This window comes from Panonychus citri, unplaced genomic scaffold, assembly GCF_014898815.1.
Source record: "Panonychus citri isolate SS breed McGregor unplaced genomic scaffold, ASM1489881v1 Contig00138, whole genome shotgun sequence".
Classification (NCBI taxonomy): Eukaryota; Metazoa; Arthropoda; class Arachnida; order Trombidiformes; family Tetranychidae; genus Panonychus; species Panonychus citri.
This window is the reverse complement of record NW_026515543.1, coordinates 4,014,945-4,031,672: the sequence shown is the minus strand read 5'-3', so window position 1 is coordinate 4,031,672 and position 16,728 is coordinate 4,014,945. Positions and strand designations below refer to the sequence as shown.

The following is a 16,728-nucleotide window of genomic DNA, read 5'->3' as shown; positions in this document are numbered from 1 at the left end:
TCCTTAACCAATTAATACAATCAATAAATCAGTCAATCAATCAACAGAATCACAATCCAAGTAACAAACCAAAAGTATTTGGACTAATTTAGTTTACAATAATAAAGTAAATTAATAACAATTAATATTTGAGATTTGAATCTATTGGATTAAAGGGAACAATTAGTTTAATCATGGAATGAAAGAAAATTGTGATGAAAAAAATTCGCAATTAAATTTAGATTAAAGTTCTGAGTCTACTCAGTAAAGTTAAAGACGAAGTTCAATCGTTTGATTAGTTGGTTGTTTCTACTGATTAACTTGATGGAATAGTAAAAGATTGTTAATCAGAACGAAAGATTAATTGTCTTGGAGTAAATCAAGTTGACATGACAATTTAAATCTAATTGGAAATTATACTTTCCAATAATCTGAATATTTTTGTTTTCTATTGGAAATTAATTGATTTGATTTTTTGTTATGATTCGAGGCAAAAAATAATCGACTCGATAATGTAACAGTTTAAATCGATTCGAAAACTAATCGATTTCAATCTAATATTTTCTTTTCATTTCTGATTATCAACAAACCACATGAATTCTCATGAACATCTCCTGAAACTCATTCCATTATTTTCTATTCTGACTCTTTTTGGTTGATATATTTAAAACTTTTTTGTTCCACTTAAATCCTTGTTACCAATTGATCGTCAGTTATAAATATCGATCGTGTTTGTTAATCCAATCTACTTAATCCTGAGAAACACCCAAACGTTAAAACCATTTACATATTTTTTTGTTTTCTTCCAGTGAAAAGATCAATTGTCTTTTAATTTTCTCATTCGTTCCATTAATTTAATTCTCTCGATGTTGTTTGTATTTTAATCTTCTACCATGTTGATCACCGAATATCGTATTCCACTTCCACTATCGGTTGACGAATACCGAGTGGCTCAGCTCTACATGATTACTGTAAGTCTATTCTCCTTATCCAATGTCTTTAGAATTCTGAGAAATTTTCTTTTCCTCTATTTGCTCTTTTTCTTTGTTTACTTTTTCTCTTTTGTTTCAATGTTCTATTCTCTTTTACATCTATTCGATTATTCAAATGATTGAAAACCACGATGAAAAGTCAAGAGAAAAAGGAAAAGTCGAAGCATTTTCATGGTTATCATCTCTTTTTTCCCTCCTTTTCTTTTGTCAGCTGAATTGATATTCTTTTTTTATTCATTTTCTATTTAGTTTTTTTTCTTGTCTTCATTGTCGTTATTATCTTCTTTTCATCGTTTTTGTAACTTTTTCTCTCTCTCTTCTTTTTCTATGGAAACTCTTTCCTCCCTTGCACCATCATCATGTTCATTTCATTCATTATTATTCTCATTATAATTATCATTCAACTTCCTTCCAACTAAATTATCTGGACAATCTTCGAACCCTTTCTGTCGTTGTTACCATTTTGACTCCTCTTCGAATCACCCAATCAGTAAATTGTTTGGCAATAAGAATAAATCAAAATGTATTCACACTTATTTTCATGATTATGTTAATCACTATTATTGTTATTTCGTCATTAATATACTTTGAAGCATCAACGAACTTGTTAAGATTCGATAATTTTCCTCTTCGAAGAGGAAAAATGATCATTTTTCCAAAAGCCTTTTCAATATCCACTATTTTTGACTTCTATTAATCTAGTGCTTAATTAGAATTTAGTTGATGAGACTAATTAAAACAAAGAAAATCTGTAACTATCTATACAAAATACCAGAAAATTTGAAAGTTTAACCCCAAAAAAGACAAACTCATAAAACCAGAAAAGTTATCATGTTTCATCACCAAGATTTACGAATGAGTTTACAGTTGAATTAATTATGATGGTGGTTATGATAATATTAATTATAATTATCACACAATACAAAAAGTAAATTTAATTTCTCGCCTAACAACCTTAATACAAATCATTAAATGTAATTGTCAAATTAAATTGATCATTTAGATCATCCTTTTTCAGAATATCACTTTTTCCAATGAAATAAACAATCATAATCATTTATTTATAATATTCAGCTTAGACTCGATTATTAAATTATCATAATAACCCCAATTCAATTAATAGAGATTACTAATTAACTGATTTATTCCTGTTTATCCATTACCGTTATTGATTTAAAATATTTAGATTTGATTGATATTTTACAAGATCAATTATTTTCCAATGAGTATGAGGCGAAAAAAGATCCAACAATCATCTTCCATAGAAAACTGGCCAAGTTCCGTTCCGAAGATTGGATTGAAGATCGTTTGGAGGCCATGAAAGGCGTGAACACTTCGATCTTCGATAAAACGTAAAATGTGCGCTTTTTATTTGGTTCGTGTCGAATTTAAATCTTGAAGAATACAAAAGTAATTCCATTCTCATTCAGCTCTTGAGACTTAATCCTTATTATTAAGCTCTTTTCCTTAATTCCATTCATCAAATGTGATCACTGATCATTAGTTAATCGTAAAATAATCGTAAAATGGCAATATTAAGTGTCTCCTTTTTTTCCTTGACAAAATTATTCAATTGAGTAGCTTAAAGTGTCTCAATATACAAACTTTATGACAGAATAATATTTTAGCATTGATTGTCATGATGATCACCTAGAGATAATATTATTGTCTTTCTAATGATTGATTTCCATGTTCATTTATTTTTATTGATTTTTTGATGATTAATTGTCTTTCCTTTTTCTCTTTAAATAATAAAGATAATTTAGCTCTTCATAAAGCTCACCGTCAAGCAATCACATGGTAAGATGAATGGTTTTGGCTCATCTAGTGATGATATTGGAAATTTAGAACGACAAAAAAGTAACAACCAGCATAGAAAATGACAACAATTAATGATCTCAACCGTTTTAAAGACAATCAACCTGAAACAATGATGACAATCGCAATTGAAGTAACAGCAATACCATGGAAATTGGTCATCCATCACACGAAGTTAATTTAAATGTGACTTATAAGGATTAAGATGATGAGATTAAAAACTTATCCTCTGAAAAACTTTACAATAAGAGTCCACCACGAATTAATCAAGAACAATCATCTACCAGCTTTGAGCTGCTCAAGATATCGCCGATAATATTAATCTGATCTTTTTATTGTCATGTTAATAAAAGCTGAGAATAGAAACTGAAACCATTAATATTTTCATAATCATTTTGATTTGGATGCTCTTGGTCATAAACCAGGAACTTTACCAGTTCCAGCAACCCACTTTTCACGGCGGAGAATAATAAGAGTCTCGAAAGTTTGTTCGATTTGTCGGACAATAGCTTGATTGTTGACAAGCTCATTACAAATGAAACTTAAATGTCCATCTTTTGGGCGGTATTGGGAGATGAAAATGGCTTTCTAGATTTGAGAACTTCGGATAAAGTGGTGGGTCATCATGAATCATCTAAATTCAAAAGAGTTTTTTGAAGATCGTTGATTTAGGGTTAACTTTCCATGTCGAATCCGAGTGTTTCGTCGAAATTGTGTAAAATTCATCTTCTTCATCGACCATTTCATATAATGGTGATAATTCAAAAGTAACATTAGAATCTGTTGATAATTTCGACGTTGGTCTCCAGCCCCGAATTTGCTTCGATTTGCTCTAAAACGGCAATATCCAAACGCAGGGCAACTTCTTTGCACCAAATATCATCTTTGATTGGTTCAGGAACATCGAAGGGAAATTCTTGAGATACTTTACGATCATGATCACAGATATCGAATTCCGTTATTGCAGCTTTATAAGCTTAGTTTGTAGAAACATAAGTTAAATATTTGGTCAATTGTTTCTTTAAATGTTTTTCCCTTAATCCTCTTTCATTAAGAGTTTCAATTATTGATCTGATCTGACCGATGTCCGTTATGATCCACCAGCCTCGTTGAAACTCTTCAGGGATTCTTTTAGGTTTACGATGTTGTTGTTTTTTATGTTATTCCAATTTCTTTGACAATTCTGGATCAATTTCAAATTCGGGTCCTGTGAGGAAGTTTGATGTTGAGATGAAGATTGAAAATCATTAATTAAAGATGAGTTAGCCTCGGATTTAGCACCATTCGTGGCATTGGTGGAGTTTTGAGAAAATAGAGATCCAGATAAATGAGGATATACAAAAGTTTCCATGAATACATTTTGAGAAGGTTTTGTTGGTGATGATGAATTTTCAGGTGAGATGAGAGATTTATCAGACTCTTCTCCAGATTCATTTACTTTAGAGGTTGACTGGTTATCGAGAGCTGAAGGTGAGGAGGATGAAGTACCTGTTACACTTGGAACTGGACAGATAGTTATAGTTGTATCATTACAAGGGATTCGAGGGACAACATTGAACCAAGATCGCTCAGGACTAACACTTTCAAAAGGGAAACCTGAAGCATCCAGCAAACGGTTTCGAGACTGTTTTCGTTTTCTTTTCGTAAATTCTTGTCGGAAATGATTTTTCCTCTTGATTGTCAACAATTAAACGAGACAATTTAACTACATAACAAACATCAACTTTAATCTAATATTTTTACACTTCTAATTGTAAACATTTCACCAAATATTAATATTAAGTGAATTAGTAGTTGATCCTTCAAGATTAAGATGATCAGTTAATTGAAACAGTTGCAGATCCTGTTAGATTTGCTGATTAGATTCACCTTAATTAGTTAATCGTTTACTACAATTAGTTAATTACTAGGATGTCAAATATTATTCATCAAGATTGTACGTGAACAAATATTAGGCTTGATTGTTGAATTTGTAACTTGGAAAAATACCAATAGTTAATTAAATTTAGTTTATCTCATTGAATCATAATTTTTTCAATTGAAGATTAATCAAGATCAACTAATTAAGTAAAGGAACAATTTAGTGAATTGATTTAATGAAAAACAATTTAATAATTTACTAAAGTAATGTTTATACAGTAAAGTTACATTTAGAAAACAATAATCAGTTTTGATGAGGACAATTTAAATTAATTGGGATATGATATGATATGAGTAGTCAATTAATTGTCCTCATCAGTGTATAAAATTTTCATAAGTTAATTGTAAACAAAATATTAAATTGATTGTATGATAAATAAAGTAAAAACAATCAATGGATAATGATGATAATTTCAATTGAGTGAAAAGTGTCAGAGTAATAAAAATAACGGTATTTGGATAATTAGAAATTGATTAATCAATTGAGTTAATTGTCGACTTCAAGAATGAAGAAGTGGCCTTTCCTCACGATCGGGCGATTCAGGTCTTGATTCGGAATTGCTGTCATCATGAATTTCATTGATTCCGAGGGCCTCACATCGTTCAGAGTAAGTCATGTACCCGGTGCTGTTTTTCAAGGCATAGAAAAAGTAAATTGCTAAGCCTGAAAAAAGAAACAATTAAAATGGACAATTAACGATTAAAGATTAATTATTACAGTTTGATACAAGCAAAAACAATCTTACAATTTACCCTTCATCTCTCACTGGTAAATTAAATTGCTTGTTGGTGAAAGAAACGTGATTTATTTATGATTGTCATTTAGTTGCGACTCGAACTGAATTAACTACAACGTGATAAACAAACACTTGCAGTGTTTCCTTTCATTTAAACAGTTAATTAGTTGATAATCTTAGTAAAAAGACACAATTAACTTGTCATAATGGTTAAAAATGTTAATTCATTCAACTGACAATTTAATAGTTTGTCAACTTTGGATACAATCAAACCTGACAATAGTCATTCAGCAGGATACAAGTAATTAGTTTAACATCATCATCTCAAGTAGTTTAATTGTTGGTAAATTATGGATAATATAACCGCGAATCAAATCATAATTAATGGTTAATTGTAGCCTTGATTTAATTAAAATCAAACTCAAGTTATCAATGAGATAGCTAATTATTGTATCAATTGTGCTCGTAACAAATTATCATATTGATTTGGTTTAATGTTTTGTTTTTCCTGAAATTGATTAAATTTAAAATCATTCAATCAAATAGATGAGATTTAATCAAAGTAATTGTTATTGATTATTGTTTCAAAGTTTAATCAACTTCACCGATATCGTTCATCAATTTGATTGATCAACAATTTAGTAAATTAAATAAAATGGGAAAAGTTTACAGAGCAACAATCTAATTACAAGGAACCAGAAACCGTAATGATTAATAATAAATGAATCCTCGAAGCGTAAGTTTCATATTAATGTTTTATCTTGAGAGTATTATTATTACTTCAACGACAATTAGCTTTCAAGACTAATCATCTGATTAATAATTTAGTTTGACAGTGAATTAGCTTGTTAGCAATCAAGAGTAAAATGTTTGATTGAAACAATTTAGACCCAAAGTAGATTTTTTCAACTACAAGTTTATTCCGTTTCTTTGTATTAATATAATTGTTTGTGAATAAATATAATTAATGTAATTAATTGTATTATATAAATTCTTACAAAAAAAGGTGAATTAAATCACAATTGAACAATTAAAAATTGATTCAATGTAAGGTCATAATATGGGAACATTATGACAATATGAAAGAGGGAAAGAGAAAAGTTAATTGCAGTTTTTGGGTAATTAACAGACTTGATTAAGGTAAAAGTAATTATTACATGTAAATGACAATTGTTGTTACGTTGTTACAATATATATATAAATAAATAATTAGTTAATTGTTGAGATGAAATTGATTGATTCGATGATTGCGAATCAGTAGTTTGACAAGAGATTAAAGTAAATGATTTTTTTGGGAGATTAAAAACTTGACTAGAATTAAGGATTAAACAAATTAAAAACAAAAGAAAATTAATTGACAAAAAGATAAACAAAACATTAAAATGCAACAAAAAGGCTAAGTGTTAATTATGAGCATTCTTGGGGACGAGATTTCTGGGCTCAAGATTAAGGTAATTTAAATCACTCGAAACGTAATAATAAAACCATCACGTTGATGCTAATTATTAGTAATCAAAGATTAAATCATAATTTGAAAGGGTAAAAATGATGAGGTAGAGACACATAAGTGAGAGAGATAAGGCCTGATGATAATAAAAGAAGCTCCTTCTCATACTCTATCCAATGGTGATCAGTTTGTAAATTATGCATGTGAATACCTGGTGATCATTATAATCAACTTAATTGTTGTAAAACCTTCAGGTTTAAAGTGTTAGAGATTAAGAGTTTCACAATTATTGATTGTAATTGTGACAATTGAATGGATCGACTTGAGGATCGATTGGATTGAGTCTTGACTTTTCTTATGCGTTTGTGTTTGTTGACCAATCGATTTAACCGATTGACAATTTTTGATCTTTAGCTTTTTGGTTCGTTGGCTTAAGCTGGAAGTTTTGACTTTTAGATCGTTCGTTGCTATTAAAAATGCCGTAAATAAAGTATATTGATAAGCCTGGTGGAGAAAGAGAAAATTGAAACATAGAGAGAGAGAGAAATTTTCGTCAGAATTAAATTATTGGACAATCTTAAGGTTGAGTAATTAGTTTGTTGATTAAAATTAAACAAAACAATTAAAGCAACTAAAAGATTAGGCATTGGAAAAGGAGAAAGTTATTTCATGGGAGAAACTGGCAAAATATTATCACTAAAAGTTTCAAGAAAAAAGCATAAAATTTGCAAACTAAATTATAACTAAATGATTGTTAACAATGTTGGTGATTAACAATTAATAGTTAATTTGAATAATTTGTGTCATGCAACTTGATTAGATGAGCATTGTAAACAAACAAGTTGATTGATCAATGAACAAAAAAAAACAATCTGATTGCAATGAGAAATAAATTAATAACTAAGGAAAATGACAAGCAATAAATGGAAGAGGATTTTGTTTTGATTGTTTTTGATTGTGATTAGTTTCAATTAATTAACTTACCAATTGCCATCCAAACTGCAAATCGAACCCATGTAATTACTGATAGTTTCATCATCAGATAGACATTAATGAAGATTGAAATTATTGGAATAAAAGGAACCCATGGAACCTGAATGATTGTGTCAAATTGATGGAAATGAGGAAAAGAAAATGAGATTAGTAGGAAACTCGTAAACCTTTTCATTGTGATCTATTGGACAATCAGTTTACCGTTATTCTTGAATTGATTTAACTCAATTCTATTGATTAATACATAATATCTACATTTTGGGTTTCTCTCAACTATTTTTATAACAATCAAGAAAGACTATAATTAGAGTAAATAAATTGTCTTTACAATTAAGCGTCACTTTCATTGAACTAGTAACGATTATCAATAATTAAATCAATGTTACATCAGTAATTGACGTTCAAAATTTTCCATAACAGATAATGGGGGAGATTCAACACCAATAAATAGATTAGTAGTTTATATTTGATTATGTATTTTACTTTGATCGTAATCAATGTAATTGTATATAAATGATTAGATTTAATTCTGAGGTGGTTTTGCCTTTTCAACCTCGCCTCTCATTTTAGTTACCACCATAAACAACAAATAGAGATTTCTAATTATCGGATTGAACTTGATTTGCGACTCACTTGAAAAGATATGGTTGCTGAGCTTCGTGGTTGCCGACCAAGGGCAATGATTAAAAATATTAGGTAAAAAAATGCAATTCCAACGACAATTAGTGGAGTTCTCTCCAAATTACTGAGATTCGTTTCGAGAAATATCAATAACAAGTCCAATATTACGATTGCAGTGCCTGTTACAGAGACGAACATTGTTTTTCAATGTTAATAAGATTTCACTTTGATTGAATTTGACTTGATGTGACTTACATATTGATAAAATTAATTGTTTGCTGGTAGATGAGGTTCGCTTAGTAGGTGATTGAATATTATCCAAGTTGAATAAACGTCGCAAAAAATGAGGAGCGATATTGGTCATGTCGGGAGATCGACTGGGAGTGAATGAGTTCGGTGGAAAATCTTGTTGATTTTCATCAGAAATAAATTCTTGTGATCCACTGGTTATAGCATTCGAAGCTGAACTTTTGGTATCACCTTCAAACCTTTGGGTGAAAATTCATCAATCAATGATAGTGGGGGGAGAGAGAGAGAGAGAGAGAGAGAGAAATGATATTACAAATATGATAAAAAAAACATTGCACTAAATTTTTGCTTAAAGGTTTTCCCATAGTTGATTAAATCGTTACATATTAATAGATTGTTAGATTAACTGGGAAATTTTGTAACAAACCAATCATTAATTACAATTACTTGTAGTTTCAATATTAAGAAATTGTATATTGACGTCAGACTATTTGTTAATTTATCAAAATAATCATTAAACTAGAGGATATCCAATAACAGAAAATGAAACGTTTGGTCTAAAAAGGATAGAAAATCATTACTAAATAACGAAATTGCCTGTTATTTGAAAAGATGATTTTCTTTTGCGTAGGTTGCTTTGGATTCAGTAGTCTCGATAATACATGTATAAGAAGTGTTTAGCATGGGAATATAATGGTAAATAAATAATATTGTTTTGTATATTCACCTGAGAACGAGTATTGATACTGCAACTAAGGTGTAAGCTAAAAGGGTTCCGATTGACATCATATCTGCAAGTTCATCAACATCAAAAAGTGCTGCCATGATTCCTGAAAGAATACCTGAAACAAAGGTGGAAATTAACGGTGTTTTGGTCCGAGCGTTGACATTGGCAAGAAAACGGAAGATGAGACCATCGGTGGCCATAGCGTAAAGAACTCGAGGTAAGGGAAACATGGCCCCCATTAGACTAGTTGAAAGTCCGGCTAAAGCACCAACAGTGATGATCCATTTCGCAAAAGGTAAACCCGCTTTATCAAACACATAAGGAAGCGGAGCAGCGTTGTTTAAATCGTAATAGGGCCACATTAGAGTTTGAATACTTGAAACCCCAAAATAGGCAAGAAATATGATCAAAAGTGAGACAACGATACTAATCGGTATGGCTTTCTGAGGGTTTCGCACTTCCTCCCCAGTGGTGGCAATTATATCGAAACCAATAAAACTATAAAAACACGTCGCAGCTCCAGCCATCATTCCAGAGAAACCAAATGGTAAAAAGCCACCGTTTCCTGCACCAGGAGGAACTTCTGATTTGGGTAGTTTCCAATTAGAAAAGTCACTTTTAAATGACCCACAGACAATCACGAAAACAACAATACTCAAATTGATGAATGTAAACACAGAATTGAATCTTGTTGATTCTTTTACACCGATAGCCAACATGACTACGAATATGAAAATAAAAGAGATTGATAAAAAAGATTAACAATTTAGATACAATTTAAGATACAATTATCCAAAGTCTAAAAAGATACTCAATTTACCTGTTAACAGTAAAGTGATTCCTAAGGCAAGAAAATCAGGATATGCCGACATGTTTGGTACTCCAAGCGGCATCCATTCCTCGAAATGGGCTGCTATGCTTCCATTGAAAAGAGAATCTATGTAACCGCTATACCCTCGGGCAACAGAAGCAGTTCCTAAGATTATAAGAGAACAGAGTAATCAATGAATATCATCATGATAAAGTTTACAAGGCTTTTTTTCTCGAAAGGAAACATCGCTCTAATCAATATAAAATGTCAACAGATGAATTGAAACTTACCAATAACATACTCGAGAATTAGATTCCAGCCAATCACGAAAGCAGTGAATTCCCCAACGGTGACATAACTGTAAACATAAGCTGAACCTGCTCTCGGAACTCTAGCACCAAATTCAGCGTAACAAAATCCAGCAAAAATTGAAGCTAAAGCGGCAAAGAAAAATGACAATACGACAGCGGGACCCGCTTCTGTACTAGCGACCTTTCCAGCTATTACGTACATTCCCAGTCCCAAGGTACTTCCGATACCTTATATAGTCCAAGGAGAGACAAGGTGAAAAGAAAATCAGTAAATCAGTTAATTGTTGTGCTTCCTTTACAATGATTATCATGAGGGATGGGAAACCATTAGGATGAAACAGATAATCAAACTTCATTTTTTTCACAATAAAAATTGAGCCAAATACAATGTACTATGAGACAATTGAATCATTCAAATTATGATTAAATATGAACAAAACATAATTTGGATTATGTTTGATAGCAATTACTGGAAAGCTCAAGATTTCATTTCTCAGATAATTTTAACAATTAGCTAATTGTAATTTAGTTAAAAAAAGTTAATATAAAGTTTGATTAAAACCACTTTTTTCAATCATCTTTCAATCCAGACAAGCAGAAATAACAGTTTAAATAACCTCTATTAACAATGAAATTAATTAACTACCTTTACTAATGATAATTTAATCAATTACTATCATTGTTAATTGATTACTTGTTAGCAATGGGCATAATCATCATAATATTAATGATAATCAAGGCGAGACAGAAACACTGTCAATGATCAACACGGAATCGTTTTAATGATCGGAAATGATTAGTAAATTGTAAACATTTCCCATTGAAAGGTTAAGATGAAAGATGAACGTGGTCATCATCTTAATCTTACACAGGTTAAAGGTAAAAGTATGACAACAACAAGACTTTGTTACTCTCTCAAAGCCTAATAACCTTGAGGAGTTTGCAGTAGGAAAAGGAAAAGGAAATGATGAAAACTGGGACTAAGCTAAAACATTTGTTTCAATCAAATGAGAGAAAATTGTGTCAATGGAGAAGATTTCGTTTTAAATAATAGACTTGGAAATGATTAATTCAACAGTTCAACTGGTTGTTGATCATCGCAATTATCGCTATTTGGATGATTTTGGGTGAATGGAGAGAAAACATGACTGATGCATGCAAGAAATGAAGGTGAGGAACCGGAAGATAATCTTAAGAACTTTTGGCTTACCCAAAGCTGTTAAATCAAATGTACCCAGACATCGGTTCAATGTACTTGGTCCCTGATTGTCATCAATCTTTTTCCGTCGAACAAGAGCTTTGCCAAAAGATCTTAAATTCATTTTTGGTTAACAGGAAAATGAGAGTTTGTTTCCTTTCGAATTTCAAAGATTGACCAGTAAACTAGAGGGAAAATCAACGGATAGAAAAATGATTGTGAGAACAATTAGAAGAGAATAAAAATAAAAAAAAGAAAGAAGCACAAATTTAGACAAATCAACAGTTACATTGTTACTGTTGAACTGGTGGTTGAGAAAACAATGGTAATTAGATACATACAAATATGAGATGGTTATTAGTTGCAAGGGTAAATTGTATACTTAAGTCAATATAAATAAAGCACAATTAAAATAATATTTGATGATGAAAATAAATTCTGTTGTGTTTGGATGATGAAGACAAACTGATGATTGTCTTTGATTTAATTATCACAAGTGATTCAATTTATCTAACATGAAAACTAATCATTCTAATCAAATAATCATCACCATCAAGCCATCCTCATCTCAAATCATAATTGTCATCTATCCATTAAACGAGGGAGAACCACAATTAACAATCACAATTAGATGATTACATTTGGTAAAAAATAACAACAAGACACGAGAATTTATTGATAACACCCTGACGGATGCAATGAGTAAACATTTTTTCTACAGGGTATGTACTGTAGATCCTCCTGTGGAGGAAAGTTGTTCCAGACAACTTAAGGGAGGGAAATTACAATAAATTTGGTTTCAAATTATTAGGTAAAAAACAAAAATTAAAATTTTAAAAATTATATTAATTGGCTGATGGTTAATTTGATTGTCCAAAGATCCAATTTGATGATTGTAAATAAGTACCAAAGGTTGAGATGAAGGTGGAGATGAGGTCCAAAAAATAGTTTAACTCATTAGGTATGATACAAAGAAAAGGAGAAAATAAAATTAGAATTTTAATCTTTTAAAAATGTGAAAAATTATCTTGCTTATAAGTGTGAGATAAATTTGTTTAATAATTGTTTAAAGTATAAAATTTAAAGTATAAAAATTTAGAGTATAAGTTTAAGTTAGAGATAAGAAAGTTGTATCAAATTACCAACCAAACTTACCAAGAAAACAAAAATGGTTTAAATTATTACAACGCAATAATGGCTCAGTTTTAAGGGTAACAAAATACAACCAAAGTAACTGTTTAACTATCATAATTTTGGTACCAACTTGATCCGTGTGGTCAGATAAACAATAATAACACAAACTTAAATATTAAATTCACAGGTAAAGTTAATTAAATTAAAATTTATCAGGAGCGAAAAGAATCAAACAAAAAAGAAAAAGAACAACCTGTTGTCTGCCATCTGCCGGAACTTTTTCCAAATACAAGGCTATTCAGCTAATTTCGCCGATGTTTTTTGCGATTTTCTCGAGACTTGAGTGGTAAGTAAAATGGCCATCAAATGACCTTGAAACGCGTTATTTTACCAGTGACCTGAATGACCTTGATCTTTAATATGACAATTGAGTATCGTTCAAACTCATACCAAGAGTCAAAGAGACTCGAGACTTGAGTGGTAAGTAAAATGGCCATCAAATGACCTTGAAACGCGTTATTTTACCAGTGACCTGAATGACCTTGATCTTTAATATGACAATTGAGTATCGCTCAAACTCAAGTCTCTTAGTTGATGAGAAAATCGCAAAAAACATCGGCGAAAATAGCTGAATAGCCTTGTAGAATTTCTAACAATTTAATTTTTGTGCAAATTAAATTAATTGTTGAAAAAAAAGATTCATTTACTTATCGATATTCTCTATCTGTATTTAGACTTGTATGATAATTGGGTGATTAACTAGTTAATTTAATCTTCCACTGGACAATTGGTTGTTTCATTTTAATTGTTTAGTAAATATTTTTAACCAATTAGATTAAATTGTTTGTTCATTTTAATCATTTTTAGTTGAAAACAAAGAAAAGTAATTATGCTTGAAATTGGAAATCAATTTTCATTCGTTGATTTAATTGGAAATTTATTAATCATCTCTTTTTTTTGTAAAAAACATTCTAATAAAAAGTAGTACAATTTAATTGTATTAGAATTTACATTAACTGGTTACAATTAATAAATTAAGCCACTTTTGTTTCGTGAATTGATTTAACCACTTTCCTAGAATCTAAATAATTGGAATTAATTTTCCCATTTCCCATTTAATTGAGATTATTAAATTACATTGTAATAAAGGTCCAATTGTCAACATGTTTAGTTGAATTTCTCGTTTTTAACTTGTATTTGATTGTATCTCTCTTAATTGTTGCAATTTGAGATCAATCAAGAACGAGTTTATATTCAAGGATCATTACTGATGATTAAACAGATTGACAAAACTGATCAAGTTAATTAAAAGTTGAACAGTAACTGTCTCTCTCTCTCTCTCTCTCTCTATAAGTTACTATGTGATGGACAAAAAATAAGAGGAGTTAATTGTTACAGGAGGATGAATAAAAATGGAAGATGGAAAGTTGATTAAAGTTTATAATTAAGTTTCCTTTTTTGAAAAATAAAATGGACTAAAATATTTGAAGGCGACGGTGGTGATGAAGAGAGGACGAAAAGTGGAACTGGAAGTGTGAATTCATGGTGGGCGAGGGTGTGACATTTGATATATAAGAGACATGGATGACGATAACATCATGGATTAGATGTGAGAGAGAGAGAGAGAAGAAAAATGGTTAAGAACAGTTGAGAATCATCTCCATTGTGGTTTCGTAGGTAAAGGAAGACGATAAAAAGATGGAAGTTCTGATGAAGTTAAAATGAATAGGATGACATCTTGGTGGAAGAGAGTTTTATGATTTTCAATGGACAGTGAATGTAATTAGGTTGATTGTTCATCTTAAACTTTGATCAATATGAATGATGTAAACACAATCACACATATTGATTGGATCAAAGATGCCAGATGAAGTTCCTTTTTCAGTAAAAGTGTCTTTTCCCCTTTCTTTCATGGTTTGATCAATTATTGATGATTTATATTGTTTGCATTGAATGTTTTCGTTAAAATCAATATGTAACAATTGTTGGCTGATTATTTCTCATGTCACCAAGAGCTACCGATGGTGTAAACTGAGCTGGTCCTGATTTGTCGATTGCGGCTTCATTATTCACTAGGATGGCACTTGGATTCTCTGACATTGCTTTAGTTCTCATTTCTTCAACACTTGCTCTGAAAGAAATTAAAACAAAATTGTAATTAAAATGATGATATTAACATGCTGGTTAAACAATCGAATATTAAATTGTGATAACTTACTTCTTTCCCAAGCTAAGAATCAAATAAGTAGCAGATGCAGCTGCCAATAAACAACAGGATAATATAGTGGAAAAGTTTTGACATATAAAGAAAGGTATCACTGAAAATCTTTGATAGCAAAAGAGAAGAGAAAAAAATTAATAATTAGCGACTATTTCATGTTAATTCCAATTGCCGAGTCTCTTTGGTATCCAAATTAGAGCTGCTTACAATGCATAAGTCGAAGCTTTCCACCAGTGTGGTTTTCCTTCATAGAAACGACTTGGAAGATGAGCAAAATCCAAAAAAACACATAGACAAGGTGATTCAATTAGAGTAACAGCAATACCTTCACAACTGGATAAACAAGAGAATGAGATATAAAGAAAGGAGAAAGAGAAGATAGAGGAGAAAATCAGATTACTAATCAACATTCAACACTAATTAACAACCCAAAGTTAATTTATGTGACTAATCGATAATTTGATAAAAAGAGATATTGACAATAATATGGAAAAAGTATAAAATCGCCCAGACTTTCCAACCAAATCGCTAATAACTTACATAAGTAAAATACCAGCAAGTAAGCAACTAAAATCAAATCCAATCATAGCCCATATACCAAAGAATATCGATACTGTATGTAATGAAAAAGGAAATATTAATTAATCTGATTAATTGACAAAAAGAATAGAAAATGATGACAAGTTAGACTAACATAAACCAGCAATCGTTGAGACTCCACGGGCCAGAGTTGAGAAGAGCCAAGGAACTTCCTCTTGACCTGGAGGAGGTTGAAGTTGATCTCTCATGGATTGAGAAAACATTTTAACACCCTAATTATTGTAAAAGTAAATCAACTAATAAACATTAATAAATAACAATTGATTGAAAGAAAAATAAATTAGTAACAATTAAAACAAACTAATTCAATGTCATTAACCAAGAAAACCACTTGTTACAATTATTCACTTGTTGGTAGAATTCAATTCAATTCAATTCCATCTATCGGTGTGAATAGAAGTTAATTATTCTAAGCGGTGAATTTAAACTGAAAAGAAAAAGAATTCGACTGCTACTGTCATCTAGTGGAAAATTTATTTACTAATCGGTTGATGTTCATTTTCATCTTGTTAATTGTTTTGTTTATAATTAGAGTTGTTTTGTTTAATTAACTCATTGTTGGTTGTTGAATTTTGTGTGTGAGAATCAATTGTGAGAAAAAAATTGTGAGAAAACAATTGGAATACTTGGATGGTGATGAAGGTAAAGTAATAATTGTGTTCATGTTTCGGTTACAATTAACAATTAAAATAGAAACTCAATTTGATGGAAAGAAAATGTTCTTAATTAAATCAAATTGTGTTTGGTTAATTTATCGGAAGTTGATCCTACACTCAAGTTAACTCATTTCTGTCTATGTAAGGACAACGACACCCACAATTAAAGACCACGTTTTGTTTGTCTTAATCAAAACAACCAACAAACTAAATAAGGTAATAAAAGACTGGATTAAGTTGGTGTAAAAGTAATTTAATTGTGTGGGTGAGAAGTTGGAAAAATTAATCAAATCAAAGAATTGATTGAATTTAAA

General features: G+C 30.5%; 2 protein-coding genes and 1 long non-coding RNA gene across 5 annotated transcripts; 1 reads left to right on the top strand and 2 right to left on the bottom strand.

Moving 5' to 3' along the window:
* Positions 1-120: 120 nt before the first annotated feature.
* On the top strand, positions 121-3,161 carry LOC128392938 (uncharacterized). 2 transcript variants are annotated; one of them, XR_008326057.1, is made up of 3 exons: positions 121-950; positions 2,158-2,381; positions 2,729-3,161. It is a non-coding gene; the product is annotated as an uncharacterized LOC128392938 (long non-coding RNA). The 2 variants fall into 2 exon arrangements; XR_008326056.1 differs by having other exon boundaries at positions 130-950; positions 2,158-2,330.
* Positions 3,162-4,877: 1,716 nt separating this feature from the next.
* LOC128392936 (high affinity cationic amino acid transporter 1-like) lies at positions 4,878-12,449 on the bottom strand. 2 transcript variants are annotated; one of them, XM_053353028.1, is made up of 9 exons: positions 12,145-12,449; positions 11,816-11,988; positions 10,585-10,833; positions 10,304-10,459; positions 9,484-10,204; positions 8,763-8,995; positions 8,520-8,686; positions 7,878-7,986; positions 4,878-5,373 (listed from the first exon to the last, which is right to left on the bottom strand). In XM_053353028.1, exons 2-9 carry the CDS (start codon positions 11,925-11,927, stop codon positions 5,210-5,212), a joined length of 1,911 nt encoding a protein of 636 aa, XP_053209003.1. In that variant the 5' UTR covers positions 11,928-11,988; positions 12,145-12,449; the 3' UTR covers positions 4,878-5,209. The 2 variants fall into 2 exon arrangements, with proteins under 2 accessions (XP_053209003.1, XP_053209004.1); XM_053353029.1 differs by lacking the exon at positions 4,878-5,373 and adding an exon at positions 6,343-7,397 and having other exon boundaries at positions 12,145-12,447.
* Positions 12,450-14,359: 1,910 nt separating this feature from the next.
* LOC128392940 (calcium channel flower-like) lies at positions 14,360-16,106 on the bottom strand. Its single transcript, XM_053353033.1, has 5 exons — positions 15,853-16,106; positions 15,699-15,771; positions 15,366-15,491; positions 15,156-15,263; positions 14,360-15,068 (listed from the first exon to the last, which is right to left on the bottom strand). The coding sequence occupies exons 1-5, from the start codon at positions 15,959-15,961 to the stop codon at positions 14,906-14,908; spliced, it is 579 nt and encodes a 192-aa protein (XP_053209008.1). The 5' UTR covers positions 15,962-16,106; the 3' UTR covers positions 14,360-14,905.
* Between the last annotated feature and the right edge of the window lie 622 nt (positions 16,107-16,728).

What these genes read in the sequence shown, in the direction of transcription:
- LOC128392936 (XM_053353028.1), bottom strand. Translation starts at nt 11,927, where the DNA reads ATGAATTTAAGATCTTTTGGCAAAGCTCTTGTTCGACGGAAAAAGATT. An exon ending in AATTCTCGAGTATGTTATTG is followed by an intron (nt 10,460 to 10,584) that starts GTAAGTTTCAAT and finishes TTATAATCTTAG; the next exon opens with GAACTGCTTCTGTTGCCCGA. An exon ending in TGCAGTTTGGATGGCAATTG is followed by an intron (nt 5,374 to 7,877) that starts GTAAGTTAATTA and finishes TTCTTTTTTCAG; the next exon opens with GCTTAGCAATTTACTTTTTC.
- LOC128392940 (XM_053353033.1), bottom strand. Translation starts at nt 15,961, where the DNA reads ATGTTTTCTCAATCCATGAGAGATCAACTTCAACCTCCTCCAGGTCAA. An exon ending in CTCAACGATTGCTGGTTTAT is followed by an intron (nt 15,772 to 15,852) that starts GTTAGTCTAACT and finishes CATTACATACAG; the next exon opens with TATCGATATTCTTTGGTATA. An exon ending in AAAGCTTCGACTTATGCATT is followed by an intron (nt 15,264 to 15,365) that starts GTAAGCAGCTCT and finishes TTGCTATCAAAG; the next exon opens with ATTTTCAGTGATACCTTTCT.